This window comes from Anopheles moucheti, chromosome 3 (genome assembly GCF_943734755.1).
Source record: "Anopheles moucheti chromosome 3, idAnoMoucSN_F20_07, whole genome shotgun sequence".
Lineage (NCBI taxonomy): Eukaryota > Metazoa > Arthropoda > Insecta > Diptera > Culicidae > Anopheles > Anopheles moucheti.
In genome coordinates this window covers 28,750,448-28,766,826 of record NC_069141.1, presented here as the reverse complement: position 1 = coordinate 28,766,826, position 16,379 = coordinate 28,750,448, and the positions used below count along the sequence as shown (strand labels likewise).

Here is a 16,379-nt window from a genome sequence, read left to right as displayed (position 1 = left end):
CGAAATTGGCAAATTTTAGCTCCCCCTCTGCGATAAATAAATAAATAAATAAATAAATAAATAAATAAATAAATAAATAAATAAATAAATAAATAAATAAATAAATAAATAAATAAATAAATAAATAAATAAATAAATAAATAAATAAATAAATAAATAAATAAATAAATAAATAAATAAATAAATAGATAAATAAATAAATAAATAAATAAATAAATAAATAAATAAAGAAATAAAGAAATAAATAAATAAATAAATAAATAAATAAATAAATAAATAAATAAATAAATAAATAAACAAATAAATAAATAAATGAATAAATAAAGTATTCGAAAATACGGCATTGCCGTCATAATATAAATTAAATAAAAATAAAAAATAAAGGAATGTATTTGTATCAACAAATGAGTTATTCGCTATCCTACAATGGCTGAAACTGTAATGCTTTCCTTTTTCTGATCCTTATGTTCGCTTACCTTACTATTCGCTTTTTCTATTTCCTAATTTGTCTATCTGGAATGTAATAATGCAAAACTATTCTTCAAATCCAACGCCAAGCTTCAAAGCGGCAAATAAAGCGATAAAAAACCCCGACGTTAGTCTCATAAATTTGGAAACTAATTATCCAAAGCTTTAGCTAAACCATCAAGCAACAAAACAAACGTAAACACTCAAAAAAAATATGCGAACAAAACAACTTTCTACGTTTCGAAACCAGCACAAACATTTTGCGTGCAATATCGCACCCATGAGATGCACTTTTACTTCGTCTGAAACGATCCACATTCAAATGCCTCCGTAGCACGTAGCAAGCTCCAGCATCTACTGAGCTAGGGAAAGATTGCGGACGAGCCTGAGTGCCTCCCATCGAAAACGTTAATCTGCGATGCTCATCTGCGTTAAACGATTGGGGCGAAATGTTATCGCAATTTGCCCAACGCACAGCATAAGCATCCGTTAAAGATATTTGTGTAGTAAATTCAAGACACTAAGAGAAGAGAAAAAACAAACTCACACCCAAAATCGTTCCAAACACGCTGCATGCATGGCGTGTTGCGCGAACTTTAAAGCAAATGCGCTACGCGTGTTGCACCGTGGTTGAACCAGAACGCTTTAGCACGAAAGAAAAGTATGCAACGGCACTAAACGCGAGGAATAAAAAAGACTACAAGAAGCTGAACGAAATGGAACGTTCCACTAACTGCGGTCATTTAAACTTTCTCTTCACCAGCCGTCACCGTCAGCCATCGGAAGGGACGCTGGGAGGAAGCACAAAGGAGACCTGGCAAATGGCATGACGAGATTTATGCTTCAAGACGCGCCCACCAAAGACGCGTCCAACCGACATGCATCTTCCAGCCAAACAACAAAGCATTTGGCCAACGAGCATGCAAAGAAAGGAAAAAAAGCACACACATTCCAAACCCTTAGCGGCCACGGTGGCCACCCCCCTTCGAGCAGGCTGGCGGCGTTGTGGATTTAGCGTTTTAATTAATTTTATGTGCACGATTATCACTGATTTTGATTGACGTTCTGTGTTTGCCTCGCGCCATTCCCGAAGACGTGCCCGGCGCAATTTGCACCGGCTGCAATTGAATGTTCCAACCCGAGGCTCTCGCGTTGGCTTTCTTACACTGCCGCCCGGCTCCGTTGGCCACTTTCCGTCGGACCAAGGTGGTTAATTTATCGGCGGGACTTTCCCGGGAATGAGCGGTTTGTAGCGTGAAAATTAATACCCTTTTCCACCGCACGTTGCTTCTGCTCTCCATCACCGAACGGAACGAAAATGTGACGATTTGCTAAACTTTCCATTTCGATTCCGTTGGTTTTGCATGGTTTCGCGAAATAAAAACACAAATAATGCGGTTGATGCTGATTGGTTTTTTGGGGTTTTGGGTAATGGAAAGTTTGCCAGTAACTGGATGGTTTGTGATGGTGATGTTTCCTGCGGCAACTGTAACAGGATGGTAAAAGAGCTTTATTGCAGTGAATGCCGTTTCCAGTTTACGCCACCGGCTGATTATTACGAGCGATGGCATTAATGGTTTTGGTGGTGCATTATTCGCAATGAATGGCGTACAGCCTGTAATAAAACAGCAACAAAGCAAAATTACAAACGAAACTCTAAGGTCTGTGTCGTAAGTTTAATTTAAAAATCCCTCAATATTTTTACCTAACAATTACGATTTTTACGATACGAGAACCCTCTTTTGTATTGAACGTTGAACGATATGAAGGAACTAGTAGACCTAATGACCTTAAGCTTTGAGATCGTACTCCTTTTTTAGTTCTTTTATGACAAAGTTTCTCACATATCATATGAAAAACTTAGTATAAAGCACGATGATCACCGATCAGCAAAAGTGAGTGATGATTTACCAAGCAGAGTATGAGTACACATAACCGATAAACTTCAATGTTTCTAGTATCAAATCCGAATTCAGACTTTCGTTTACACCAAATGGTCTGGGACGTGGAGTTTCGCACAAATACTGTGAGATACTTGTGAAGATAATTCGCTAGTTCGATCTGTGGTAGAATATGCATCTGTGGTGTAGTGGACTACAGCCGCGCGTCCTATGGCGCGACTGGAGTCTATCCAGCATAAATTAGTTCCTGGAACGTCGAAGTGGACTATAATGACTGCTGCTCATTACTTGGCCTGGAGTCACTAAAACAGCGGAACTGTAATGCGCAGAGATTATTTGTCGCTGGGCTGCTTAACTATAGAATTGACTGACCAACGCTGCTCTTCAGACTGAATCTATACGTACCACGTAGAGGAAAGTCATAGTCGTTTCGGCTGCTCTGATTCGTTTTTTATTACTGGGTCGAGAATTTAATGCAGTTTGCGATCGTTATAAACCTGACATGTCACATTATGCGTTTTTTTTATTTGTTCCTATTGGTTTCTGTTAGTAATGTTGTAAAACTAATCTGAAAAATGCTTCAAAGAAGTCACGTGAGGCCCATTGAATTTAAAAACTAAATAACAAATACTCGTTTGAAGCACCGATTTCAGAGAAGATTTTTTGAATGCCAGTCAAGATTTCAGTTGGAATTTTCCAATAGACAGTTGTGTTCGACAGCTCAACCTGGTTCACTTTGGTTTTAAATAATCTTTTTGTTTATCGGGACAATAACCTAAAAAGATCTAAGCATGCCATTTCTGGCTTTCTTTGACTTGATTTACCCGTAGCCAAGTAGTCAGTCCTGCGTATGTAGTGTTAAATAATGGCAATGTTAAATGAAGAATAGTCTAGTACAAGAGTATTATCTCTATCGAATCTTGTGATACACTATGTAGGGGTTTTATTTAACTGAGATTAGGACTAATACTTGTTTGATATAAAACATCCAATCTCCCTTCCAACATCTGGGCCAGAAAATTTCATTAATTTTATTTTCTAGTGAAACGCACGAAATCGCAACCAAACAATAAGACCGTCACGTGATGATGTGCCTTCGGAAATCGCTACCATGCTCTGAAACTTCTCCGGACAAATCACTATTCCACCCCGTGGCCGGGGTGACACACACGCGAAGGTGCTTAGTGCTTTGATTTTTCTTAATTGCTCCACCATCATCACCGCTACCTGGGTGAAACGCATGTGAAGAACCATCGCAACATAGGCAAAGCTTGGGAGAAGTTTCTCTCTCCGCTGCCTCCTGATCACCCTCGTTCGTTCGCTGGTTCCGGCAATCGCACGCCCGTGCTCTATTATTTTAATGATGGTTTCATGTTCGTTCTGGCGGAACTGATGGCATGGCTCGGCTCGCGGAATATACACTGTCTTACGTCGAACGAGGCGACGACAATGTTGATGGCAGGCAGATACAAACGATCGTTTCTCCCGCGTAATAATATTCGCCGGTAGGTAGAAACCAACTCAACCTCATCCGTGCTGCACACAACTGATTGCATCGGAAGACAAAAGAGGCCCATTTTGCGTCTGTTTACCTATTGCACACCGATGTGCGGTGGCCTATGGCGTTGCTAAATACGGAGAACCTTCAAGCGGACGAAGAGAAAGATGTACCGAATTGTGCCAAAAATTGCTTCAAAAGATCGTCATGAAGCTGAAGCCCACGAAGCAAAATAATAAGAGAGAAGCCCAAGAAGAAACACATCATCATTGGCAAGCCATTCCAACCGTAACTCCGTAACTAACTCTTAAACTACCAGGCTACGAAATCAACCCGTTTCCCATCCCTGCCCCGTCTTGCAGGGTTTAGCTGTAATTGAATTTCTCCCCAAAAGCACCAGGTTTACCTCACCGTTTCGAAGCTAATGCTGATGATCTTAATAACTGAACCGATCATTATTTGTTTCACCGTAGCCCAGGCTAATTGACCCGAAAAAGACACCAACATTTCCGACACCGGCAGTTAGCAAATGCCTGGCAGTGCCCGAGGTGAAGGCTCTGCCGAATGTGTCTTGGTCTAAACAACCAGTACACCCTAAACACCCACCCAGGGACAGGGTATCGCGGAAGAAAATGGAGCATAAATCATGGCTTTGCGCACCTTTTTCCCACTTTTATGGATGGACCGTTAATAAAATGGGTAACGCCGCCACCGCTGCCACCCTCCGTGGCCCCATGCGTACCGCGGGGCGAGTGGGGCTGAGGAGGTTTCATGTTCCACCGAAAACTACATCCGGTGGTCGAGTGGATTGTAGCGAGCAAAACCCCACCGCTAGAAGAAATTACCGAGAGTCATTCACCTGCGTGCGTTTCATTATATTTTACTCGCCTCTATTTGACCTAGCTTTATTGAAGCCGGGCAAAGGGATAGTTGTGATTTAGGATTTTTTTATGTCCGCCAAACACATAAGAAGGAGAAAAACTTTCTATCAAAATGCACGTGCTAAAAATAAAGTATTATTACAGTTATGGCAGACACTGCTGTTACAGTTGTCGTATTAAAAACGAAGAAAAAGGCAAACATTTATCACTTTTTTCCACGATCAATTACGTAGTTATCCTCTGGTGGTAGCACAACCACGAGCAAGACCGTGGAATGGACGTACTGCGAAATGATAATTTTAGTATGATGTGGACTTTTAGTATCTTTGATTCATAAAATACGTCATATCACTCGTTGCACTGTTTCGGTATTATTCATAAGAGCATTATGATGGATATTTTATCATTTTGTGAGTTGTTTCTGGCAAGTTTACAAACATAACCTCTATGTGTCTTTCTATGTCATTCAAAGTTCCTTTTATTTTTTGTTAATGTGTTGTCTTTTCAATTGTTTGTTTATTTGTTTAATTCGTTAAATAATTTATTAGTGTATTTAGCGTTCTATTACGGCGTAATAAATTATTAATTTAAATCTATAATTTGATTTTGATTATTAATTTATTGTTACAGATTCATTCATTTATTAATTCATTCAGTTCAGAAGTATTGGACGTAACACCACAGTACTCGTAAAAAAATATTGTAAGGGTTCGTCCTTCAATCCATTATCTGCTGTAGTCATTTCCCTTTGGAATAATCACTTTCCTCAAATGGATCTATTATACGCCATGTGAACATCAGCAAAAAAAGCAACCCCTCAGAAAACAAATCGTGATGGTAAGATGCATTATTCTTCTTCTATTAAAGTGCTCGCAGGACAACAGCAAGGAGCAAACCGTCAATTTAAAAAAAAAACCCCTGATTGATATGGGGGAAAATATCATCAAACAAGAGTAGCTTCAGTGCAAGCTGAAAGAACAGCCCAGTACACCCCACAGTGTCCAGGCTCGCCGTACATTTATTGCACACATTTGAGGCATAATTCGGGCCCACTCCCTCCTGCGCCCGTGTCGCCCATTGTGTACACCATAATGGCGCAGACCCATCTCAACCGAGCATAAGGTTTCGCTGTCATCTTTCCCATCGCCACGGCGTTCGGGAATGACTTCAAAGATAAATTGCTGAATTGCTAGACGCAGCACTTTCCGGCGTGAGCTTGTTCTTCGCTTAAAGTCACAGCATCGTAACATCCGTGCCACACGCGTTCCGTCACGCTGAGCTGAAATTGACTCATAAAAATTGGAATATAGCATCCCTGCTCCGGTTCCCCTTTACGCAGCCCATACGCTCGCGTTCGGTTTTCCTCGCAGAAGGTTTTCCGAGGTTTTGCTCGCGGCCATGGTGAGCAAACATAAAAACTCACCCAACATTCATATACACACACACACACACATATACACTCACACGAACAATTGGCGAGAGGCCGCGCGAGTTCTGCTGTCAGCAGGTACTTCGCCAGGGACGGGCGAAAATTCAAACACACACGCGCACAACAGCACACCCTTAACCGGGATTTGCCTGGCCCGAATGGGACCGTTTTTGGAACTGCTGAGGGGTTTCTCTGTGTGCGCTTTTTTCCCTAAATCTTCGTCTCAATTTGACTCAATTAAGGGCCCTTCTGCCGAAAATGTTTCACCCTCCACTGTGACAAACACCGGAACACCGGAGCATCGACCCTTCGGGGTAGAACCAACACTCTGATTTGTGTCGTTGTGTCAGCGCGGCCTGTTTTACACGTACCCAGGCGCTACGAGACGAAAATTTTGTCGGGAAGCCATTTTCTGCAAGCGCGAACCCGTCCGGGAAGAGACAAAAGTCACGTAAGTTGTACAACAAAAAAACAATAAAATCGAAAACGGGTAACACCAAAAAATAAAGATTCTTGATCATCATCCCGGGTACGTTTGCTGGACGGCAATTGCTGATGGGTGCACGCATAAAAAAGAAAATCAGCAAGGAGAGACACAAAAACGGACATAAAAAACATGGAAATACAGACAACTAAATCGCTTCACCCCAAAACCCGCAGCCGCCCAAACTTGTCGCAAAACTGAGGGGACAAAGAATCACACAGGAAAAGATAGGCAAAAAATTGACACAGAATGAGCTAAGCTAATCGAAGATGAACACATGACGAAAAGACGAGAAAACATACGGCAAAAAAGGAAATCGATAAGCAAAAGAATGAACGAACACACACAACATCGGAACAAAAGGTACAAACGGAACGAGAAAAGAGATGAAAAAATGTACGCCGCAGACGGCAATGCGGAATTAACCAACATGAATGAAGAGAAGAGCGAAGAGAAGAAAAAATAAACACAGGTGAAAAAAAGATGACAGTGGACAGCAGCAGAAGTAGATGAATGAAACGAAACCAAACGAACCGAGCGAAGGAAGGAAGCGAAATCCATTTATTTTAGAATCGTTTCGATTCTTCTCACTTCATGGCGGGTTGTCTTCCGTTTTGCGTTCTCTCTAGTTGCCTGCCTTTTTTTTGTTGTTGTTCGTCGATTCTTTCCCGCAACGAATGGCAAGGTAAAATTGTTGGTTAAAATTTGCCTTAAACCCTTTGGCCACATTAAAGTGAGAAGCCTGCCTTTGCACATGGCTTCGTTCATGGCTTTCGCAGGTTCGCGGTTGCCCTTAGCAACCGTACACCCGTTGATCGCAGCAGCTGGCAGCACTTTAAAGGAAACTGAGCCTTCATCCGCACACAGGCCCAGGTCTGAGACCTTCCTGTACGTGAGTTTGGGAAATACGTGTTTCCACACATACGGCGGTGACAACGACCCAGACACATTCCGCCCAATCCGAAGTATCACAGCTTGCCGAGGAAGGACCTTCACTCCTACTGAGTCAGCCTGAAAAGAGGGAAGCTTTAAAGCTTCCGAAACGCTCGAGAAAGAGTGCGCGAGACAACGTGTGAGGCTGTGGCGTGTGGATCATAATCATGTTGGCTTCGTACGCTGCTAAACGTACGCAATAGCGATGGCAGTATGGTTGCGTTTTTATTATGCTTCCGAAAACGCGCAAAACAAAAAACAGCCGGCGGCAATGTTTCGCTCGCTGGCGGTTCTATTTTAAGGGTGCAAGGGTGCAGGGTGTGGTGGTGCGTGTGCGCGCGGAAAGGGAGACGAAACGGTGAAGTGTTCCATAATTTTGTTGCTATGTTTTTTTTCCCGAGGAATGGATACACTGCCCCGACACGGTGGACACGACGAACACGACGATGTTACGTCCGATGTTGTTGAAAAAGGACACCCACCCTCGGTGTACGGTGTCGACGACGGGGTGCGGAAAGGGTGGCCGGGCAGTTGGGAAGAAACATTCTTCGTCCTAACTGGTGCAAACTGGTCTAGAGACGAGTGGTTTCTGGTCGAATGTCGGAATGAAGAATTGCGCATGTTCCCGGTGGGCCAGGCCGAAAGTTTCCGGAAAAAGACGACAGCTGGTGTGGTAGCTGAACCACCCTGTGGACGGAGCGATGGTGTGTGCTGCTGTAGAGAGAAGAGCGCTGAGAAATGATTTACCTGCTCTCGAACCTGCGTTTGCGTGAAGAGGGAGCGAATATGCTGCTCACTACTGGATGGGTCCCTGAGATCAATGTGAGTCTAGTGAGTGCGAATAACAATTCATGTTTTCTCATGTTGGTAGGCTAAAGCAATTTCCATTTTTGTTTTCGATTGTGTTTGCTAAGTATAACATGTTTCACCCTTTTTGATGTAGAGATAAATATCATTTGATTTACGTTTGCAGTGTATAGATTTAAATTTATATTAATAAGGAGTTAGCAGAATTAACTTGCAACTTAATTCTTGCAGATTCATTATGAGTTTGGAGTTTTTTTAATTAGGAGTTTGTTATTTGATTGTTGTTAAACTTATTCAGTTTAATCGTTTCATACAAATTGTTAATTTGTGTAAGCTCCTATTAAAAATTTACCGAACTTCGATAGATCCTTTCTGGAGCTATGGCACATTTGTAATAATAAGCCCAGTAAGTTTGGTAGTTGAAATCGAATAATCAATCTCAATTTAAATGATGTAGGGTGGAGGACGCATGTTTACATTATTAAGTACGTCCATTTCATACCTCCGGTATTAAGGATCACATGGGACATCCGGATGTAAGGAATCGAATCCACTAGGATGGAGGAACCGTTGCCAAAAATGTACTCTCCATATTTGAGTATTTTAGACACTTATAGACCTCTGACATGATGATAAAACACGGGCATGACGATACTGACGAAAGAATTTGGAATCAGAAAATCGAACATACATATTAAATGTTCGTCATCATTTAAAAAAATGCTTATGTATTCAATGTCCTGGAATCCGATTAAGAATTTTTTCAAGTTAAAGTGGAATATGAAAAGTTATACGCGGAATTATTTCTAGGAACTAAATTCAGTGGGAATTCAAACAAGTTCTAAACAAAGAACAATTGGTCTTACAAATTTAAAACAGCCGATTTACAATTACGATGAGCAACTAAGTTTAAATAATGTCCATTCCCGCACATAGTGTGGTTTCTCATCCAGCATACACCGTGAGCGAAGCATATCCACAGCATCATGCTCACTAGACGCATTGTGAGACGATGTTAAACATGTTGCTCTCATGCTGCTCACCCAAAAAATCCCATCGCGCTCTCACCCTCTGCTTACCTTTACGGCCGACTTTGACTCACAAAACCACGCGAGAATGCGGCGATAAACCCATGAGAAAGAGCACGAAAGGCATCCAATCTCACAACCAACCCTACCAGCGCTTCGATCGATGGACCCGAAAAGGGAAAAACGGCACCGTCCGACGGAACCGACCTTCGCCAAAGACCGAAGAGAAGATTTTCATTCAGTTCAACTCTGTTTACGGTACGCAGCGGACGTGCGGCGTGTATGTGTCCATCTCACGTGACCGACGCGCGCGCGCCCTCTTTCAATGAGCCAGTAACATTCTTCGACCGGGGGAGGTGTAAAAACGGTACGTACAATTACAAACCACGGTGTGTTGCCAGTTCGTCCATCCTCGCAAAACCCCGGCGTGATGGCCAGTTGTTTTCCCGTGTGAATCGCAATAGCAAAAAAAAAAAAAAAACAGGAGCCCACAAAACGAATTGGCGCGTGTGAAGATTGTGGCAAAAATCAATAGAAAAAGTGTATACACCCTTCAAGAGGGTGGACGTGAAAAGTGTTCTAAGCAGGAAAAGCAGAAGGAAAACGAGTGAAGGTTCGGCAAGGTGGCTACACCGATGCAGCAGTGTAGCGGATGTGTGGCACAATATTCTGACCCCTGCCTGCAAAGTGATTAGATCTGGTTGAAGTGAAATTCCAACCCCGAGCGGGTCTTCAAAGCGAGTGATTGTGAACCGAAAAGTTTGGCTGCTCAAAACTTATCACGTTGAAGGAAAGTGTTCGAGACGGGGAAAACACAGCAAAGAAAAACTGCCGCGGGACTTGCCGCGTAGGGGAAAATCAATCGAAAAGGCCGAACCTCCTTCCATCTCGGGCCACAAGGTAATCACAGCAGTGTGTGAGTGAGTGAAGTTCGGTATCGCCAAAGGAGTTGTAAATCATTTTTTCCCGTTTGCGCTCCGGTGTGGCTGTATGCGGTGCGTGTAGGTTTTGTTTATGAGGAAAATAAGCACCTCCAGCTCTTGCGCGTCCGTGTGGTGCATGGAAAACCACCACTCCCCCAGCCCCTGTTTTCCGAAAACCTTTTCCGTAGCGCTCCGGTGCATGAAGCGAGTGTGTCTCGGTTTGGCTTTTTCACCCACCCACGCGACTGGAAGTGAAGTGAAATTCGTTTCGTGCTGCTAGTTGTGGAAAAGTGTGCCGTGTGTGCATGTGTTTGTGTATGTGTGCCAGGGTACGTGTGTGCGTATGTGTACACGATCCAAGATAATGATGGTGCGTACGTCCGTTCGCATCAGTGCGAAGTTACATCTTACTAACGCTTCATCCAAGATTACTGCAGCGTGAAGCAACCGAAAAAAAAACCGCACAGTCAGCAGCCCATCTTTTCGCACCGCACAGTGGAGACGAGCAAACTAAGAAAAAGGAAGAAATAAGAAAAAAAAAACCCCACAACGCCGAACCAATCCAAAAGGGCGAATCGAAGCGAAACGGTCCACGGCAAACGTCTCAACATTTTCGGGTGGGCCAGAACTACCAACGCTTCGCTTTCTCCTCCGGGACCGGAAATTACCTTTTCGTTCCCACCCCGCGTGTGGTTACCCACTCAGCTGCCCAACCCCAGCAGCCTCGGATCTGATTCGAGAAGTAGAGAATATTTGATTTTCGTTTCATTCCGGATTTATGATTCACTTCCCATTTTTTTTTCTCTTGCTACAAACCCCGAACCGTACCAGGCAGCAATCGAAATACCCGTGCGTGTGTCTCAGTGTGTGATTGTGTCGGTGTTACACAGTGTATTTCCCTTGTTTTGGGTGAATAATTCAAATCGTTCGCATAGCTGAAAACGTTCAACGCGAATCGAATCGGAGTGAGTAACGGGCATCGGGTAACGCTTTCCATCATAACACCGCACCGCACAATTAAACGTGCGTGGGTGAATCGGCGTAAAAAGAGAAACCCAAGTGCGCCGGGAATATTCCCAGCATCATCAACAACAACATCATCATCATCATCATCAGCGACCATCATCGACATCGTTATTAAAGGTGAAAAGAAAAAAGCAACAACGAGCGCGAGCGCTCGTGTGTGTGTTTGTCCCACGTGTGTCGAGTAGGCATTGGTGCCCGACCGGCAGCATAAGCGTTACGTAATAAATTTTCATATAAAACGGGCCACCTCCACGGTCCCCCGTAGCAGAACAAGGATTAAATTGGATTTATTACCAGTGAATGAAAAATTGATTTATGTACAAAATTGATTTTTCTCCCGCAAAATAAGACCCCGCGTTAATGTGCTGGTGTTCGCGCGCGCGTGTGTGTGTTTGCGAGAATAAGTGAGTAACGCCGCGTGCGGCATCCGGTTGGAATTTTCGTTTTTTTTTTGGGGAAAGGGGCGAAAAAATTAAATGCTGCGGTGTAGTGGACGACGAGTGAGTGCATATTAATTGATCCCTTGCTGGATTGCACGTTTATAACCTGTTTGTGGGGGGGGGAGAGCGCTTCGATGGAGCTTTGCCGTAACGTCTCGTGTGTGGTGTACTGTGAACGTCCCTGCAACGGCCCGAACCAACTAGTAGTGTGTTAGCAGGTGTGTTATTGTTGTGCAATCACCATAAATCGTGCATTCTGTCCACCTCCGTCAGCATGGTACAGCTGCCACGGAGCGATCGCCGCGAAATAAACCCCGTAACGGATGCAGTAACGCACAGTGAGTAACGCAAATGAAACCATCACTTAGCAAACAGCGAGCGCCGTACACGATCTGCAACACCATGGCAACGACGTCCCGCCCGACGCCGTACAATTGTTGATCAGCGATCGCTCTCGGACATTTTGAAGAAGCAAGCGCGCGCAAAAAAAAAAGAAAACCGACACCCCGTCGGGAAGTGTTGGAGGTCGTACCGTACGAGGAGTTCCTTTTTGCTTTTAAGTTTTCCACCCGCTTTCGGGCGTGCCGCGCGATGGAGTGTCACAGGCCGCAGCAGCCACAGCACAGACATTCGATGGGGGCGGTGGCTGAGTGGCGGTGGGGTCCGTTCCGGATAGGGGTGGAACGGTGGTGCACCTGGCGGAAGCTTTCCCGACCGGTGCGGGCACTGTTGGTGGGGGTCGTGTTGCTGCTGGCCATCGTCGGCCGGAGCACGGTGAGCGGTGAACCGAACTGTCCGTCCGCCTGCCAGTGCAAATGGAAGGGCGGCAAGCAGGCGGTGGAGTGCTTGAGTGGCAACCTGTTCACGATCCCGGAGAACATCGACCACTCGACGCAGGTGCTGGACGTGTCCGGCAACAATCTGCAGATTATCTCGAACGAAACGTTCGTCCGGTCGAATCTGCTCAACCTGCAGAAGCTGTACATGCGGGACTGCCGCATCGGCCAGATCGATGACGGTGCGTTCGCCGGGTTGACGAACCTGGTCGAGCTGGATCTGTCGATCAATCTGCTCACGGCGGTACCGTCCGCCGCGTTCCAGCACATCGTGTCGCTGCGCGATCTTACGCTCGCGCGCAACCACATCCAGAAGATAGAGAGTCACGCGTTCCGCAACGTGACGGCCCTGACCAAGCTGGATCTGTCGTTCTGCAGCATCCAGACGATTGCACCGCAGGCGTTCGAAGGGCTGGGTTCGCTGCACTCGCTCAAGCTGAACGGCAACCAGCTGTCCGAGTTGCGCCCGAAGACGATCGAAACGCTGAGCCGGCTGCACGGCATCGAGCTGCACGAAAATCCGTGGGTGTGCGATTGCCGGCTGCGGGCGGCCAAGCTGTGGCTGACGGAGCACAACATCCCGTACCCGATCGCGCCGACCTGTGCCGGCGGTCCCGAGCGGGTGATGGACAAAACGTTCGGTGAGCTGCAGGTGGACGATTTTGCCTGCAAGCCGGAAATGCTGCCGGTGCGCCGCTTCATCCAGGCGTACAGCGGGGAAAACGCGACTATCGAGTGCCGCAGTTCGGCCGTCCCGTCGGCCACGGTCAACTGGTACTGGAACGGGAAGCTGCTGGTGAACAACTCCCACTTCAGTGCGTACCAGCGCGTGCTGGTGTACGAGCAGGGTAACTTCGAGAAGCGCAGCAAGCTAACGCTCACGAACGCGCAGGAAACGGATTCGAGCGAGTTTTACTGCGTGGTGGAAAATCGGGCCGGTACGGCCGAAGCCAACTTCACGCTGCACGTGACGATGCGCGACATCGCGATCGATAACCGGCAGATCATCGGGCTGAGCGCGGCCCTGGTCATACTGATACTGTTCATCCTGCTGATCATACTGTTCCTGCTCGTGCGATTACGGCGCATACCGATGACGGAGACGAAAACCCCGAACCAGGTCGAGGTGATCACGTCCGTAAGTCCCTCTAGCAATGTAAATGGCAAGGTGGCGACACCTATTAACGATTGTCATTCTCCAGATCGAAAAAACGCCCCCGGCGATCTAAAGTGCTGCCCGTCGGCGGCGGCCAATCCGGTGCAGAAGCCACCCCGGCTGACCGACCTGCCGTACTCGACGTCCCATTACGACGGTGGCGGCAGCCTGATCGCGTCCGGCCAGTGTTTCGTCTCGCCGACGCACTCGCTCACCGGGAACAATCCGGACCTGATCAACGACACGAAGCGGCTCGGCAGTGGTACCGATCTGGCCACCGGCAGCGCCGGTGTTCCATCCGCGACCGACCCGCTCGCCCATCTCAGCCAGCTGCAGATGCAGGCCACCACCGCACTCAACACCGCCCTCGCGCTGATGGACCCGGTCGAGCGGCCGGGCAGTGGCGAGTATAGCCGGGCCGGTTGCGACTCGCTCTATCCGTCCGGGCTGTGGGAAACGCACAGCTCCAACCTAGCGACCACCGGACTCGAACACGGTGGTGGTGGTGGCGTTGTCACCACGGGCCACGGGCCCTACTCCGACAAGCTGCCCATCCTCGGTGCATCCACCACCGGGCCGACCATGCTGAACCTGGACGACGAAACGTCCTCCGTCGACTACCTGAGCCGAACGTTTCCGCGCACCCATCTCACCACCGGCCTCTCGCTCACCACATCCACCACCGGCCATGCCGGTGCGTACGGACCGGCGGGCGCTTCCGGCACGCCGGCGACCACCAACAGTGGCGGTGGCTACCCCGCCGACTACGGGCTCCCGATCGTGCCCGGGGCGGAACAGCTACACAACAAGCTGGCGAGTGTGCAGCCCGCCCATCACGGCAGCACCGGCAGCATGCCGATGAACGCGAAAACGCTGCGGGTGTGGCAGAAGGGCGGTGTGCCGGTTCTGCCACCGGTGACCGCCTTAAAACGTGCTTTATCCAACAGCCGCAACTCGCCCGACGAAGGCTACCAGGAGGGCTGCGGGACGGATGTGTAGTCCAGCTTTTAGGCTTTCCGCTTGCCCTCGCTAGCCAACCTAGCCCCCGACCAGCCGCCTCCCTCACCGGCCCCAGCGAGTGATAACGACGAGGACGACGTGTGAGCGCGCCGCAAGCGACGAACCCCCGCGCTGCGCTGCGTAGAAGCCGCGCCGCCTGGCGGGTATGCAATCCGCACGCACCCGCGCGAACCGGCCGATTCGTTCGCAGTGCTTTAGGGGTTTACCGCTCTTAGTCAAACCGTTCGCAACGCCTCGCGAACTCGAAGTAGCTAGATCGATGCACACGATGCCCCGAGAGTAGTAGGACAGAATCCGTGACCGAGTGAGTGAGAAGCGTGAAGTTTCCTTTGAGATATCCCTGCGGTAGTTGAGGAAGCACATCCCAAAGAAGATAAACTCCCACACGACGCGGCCAGACGACGAAAACACCTGTTCCAAGGCGCTACGATACCGTGCACCCGGTGTATGTATGTAAGTGTGTACGTGTGTATGTGTGATTGTAAATATTGTTTGTGAAGGTTTGGTCGGTTGACGGCCGGATGTGCACCGGATTTTAAGTTTCGGTTTTGCGGTCGGAGGGTCGTTCGCGTTGTACATCCATACATCCGGTCGATTTGGCGTGAGGTTGTTGACCTCCGGAAGAGAGGGGGAATGCAAGAAAAAGGGGAGGGTGACACCCGGTGACAAAAAGAAGGGCAGTTTAGGCGAAACAATGAGGGCGGATAGCGGAAAGTGTATGAATGTGATAAGTACTTGTGAAAAGGTACAACCCCGTTTTTTTCTGTGTTTCTACTTGTTTCTTCTCATTTATTTAAAGTCCTCTCTTTTATAAATACATCATAACCTCTCTCTCTCCCCCCCGCGCAAAAAGCGCGAAGGACTGGGACGGTGGGCGTCCGAACGGGTGCCCCAGTCGCTAGTCGCCATAGATGCATAAGGCAAGATGGTGTAGTAGGTCCCTCTCTTTCCACAATCCTTTTCCCCCACTCCCACACCCGGGGCCGTGGCTCGTTTGCTCGCTTGCCACGACCCGTGCCGTGCGCTGGAAAAAGCGGCACATGTTGTTTTCCTTTCCGAATGTTACGGTCGCACCGCAAGCACGCCGCGGACCGCCTTTCCATCCGCGACTGCAGATCGTCCCGACACACGGATCGTTCCCATCCCCACAGGCTGTGTGTTGAGTTGCGTCGTACCCGGTGGTTGGAGAGCAACTCCAAACGGTGTGCCCACGATGCTTCAAAGGAAAAACAGGCGTAGTTTTCAAAGAGTTTTCCGAAGAAAAAGTTTGATCCTTCTGGTGGGGGGGGGGGGGGGGGGGTGGGGAAGCGAACCAAGTCCGGGGAAGTTGGTTGCGAGGTTAAAAGAGCGTCCTGCGATGCGATGCGGGTTGCGTTGTAGAGAAAAAAGAAACAAACACGAAAAAGCGAGAAAGATAAAAGAAACACTCACTCACTCTCTGAGACAAAAAAGACTTGTAAACTTAATTAATGAAGGTAAATACTTAGGTGTACAGAAAACTTTGTTTATATAATTATAGTGAGGAAGTAAATAAATTATATCTATATAC

General features: G+C 47.3%; 1 protein-coding gene across 1 annotated transcript; it reads left to right on the top strand.

The window, feature by feature from the left end:
• The first annotated feature begins 11,939 nt into the window (after nt 1-11,939).
• LOC128301184 (amphoterin-induced protein 2-like) lies at nt 11,940-16,104 on the top strand. The gene has a single exon (XM_053037534.1). The coding sequence runs from the start codon at nt 12,410-12,412 to the stop codon at nt 14,807-14,809; it is 2,400 nt and encodes a 799-aa protein (XP_052893494.1). The 5' UTR covers nt 11,940-12,409; the 3' UTR covers nt 14,810-16,104.
• Nucleotides 16,105-16,379: the final 275 nt, after the last annotated feature.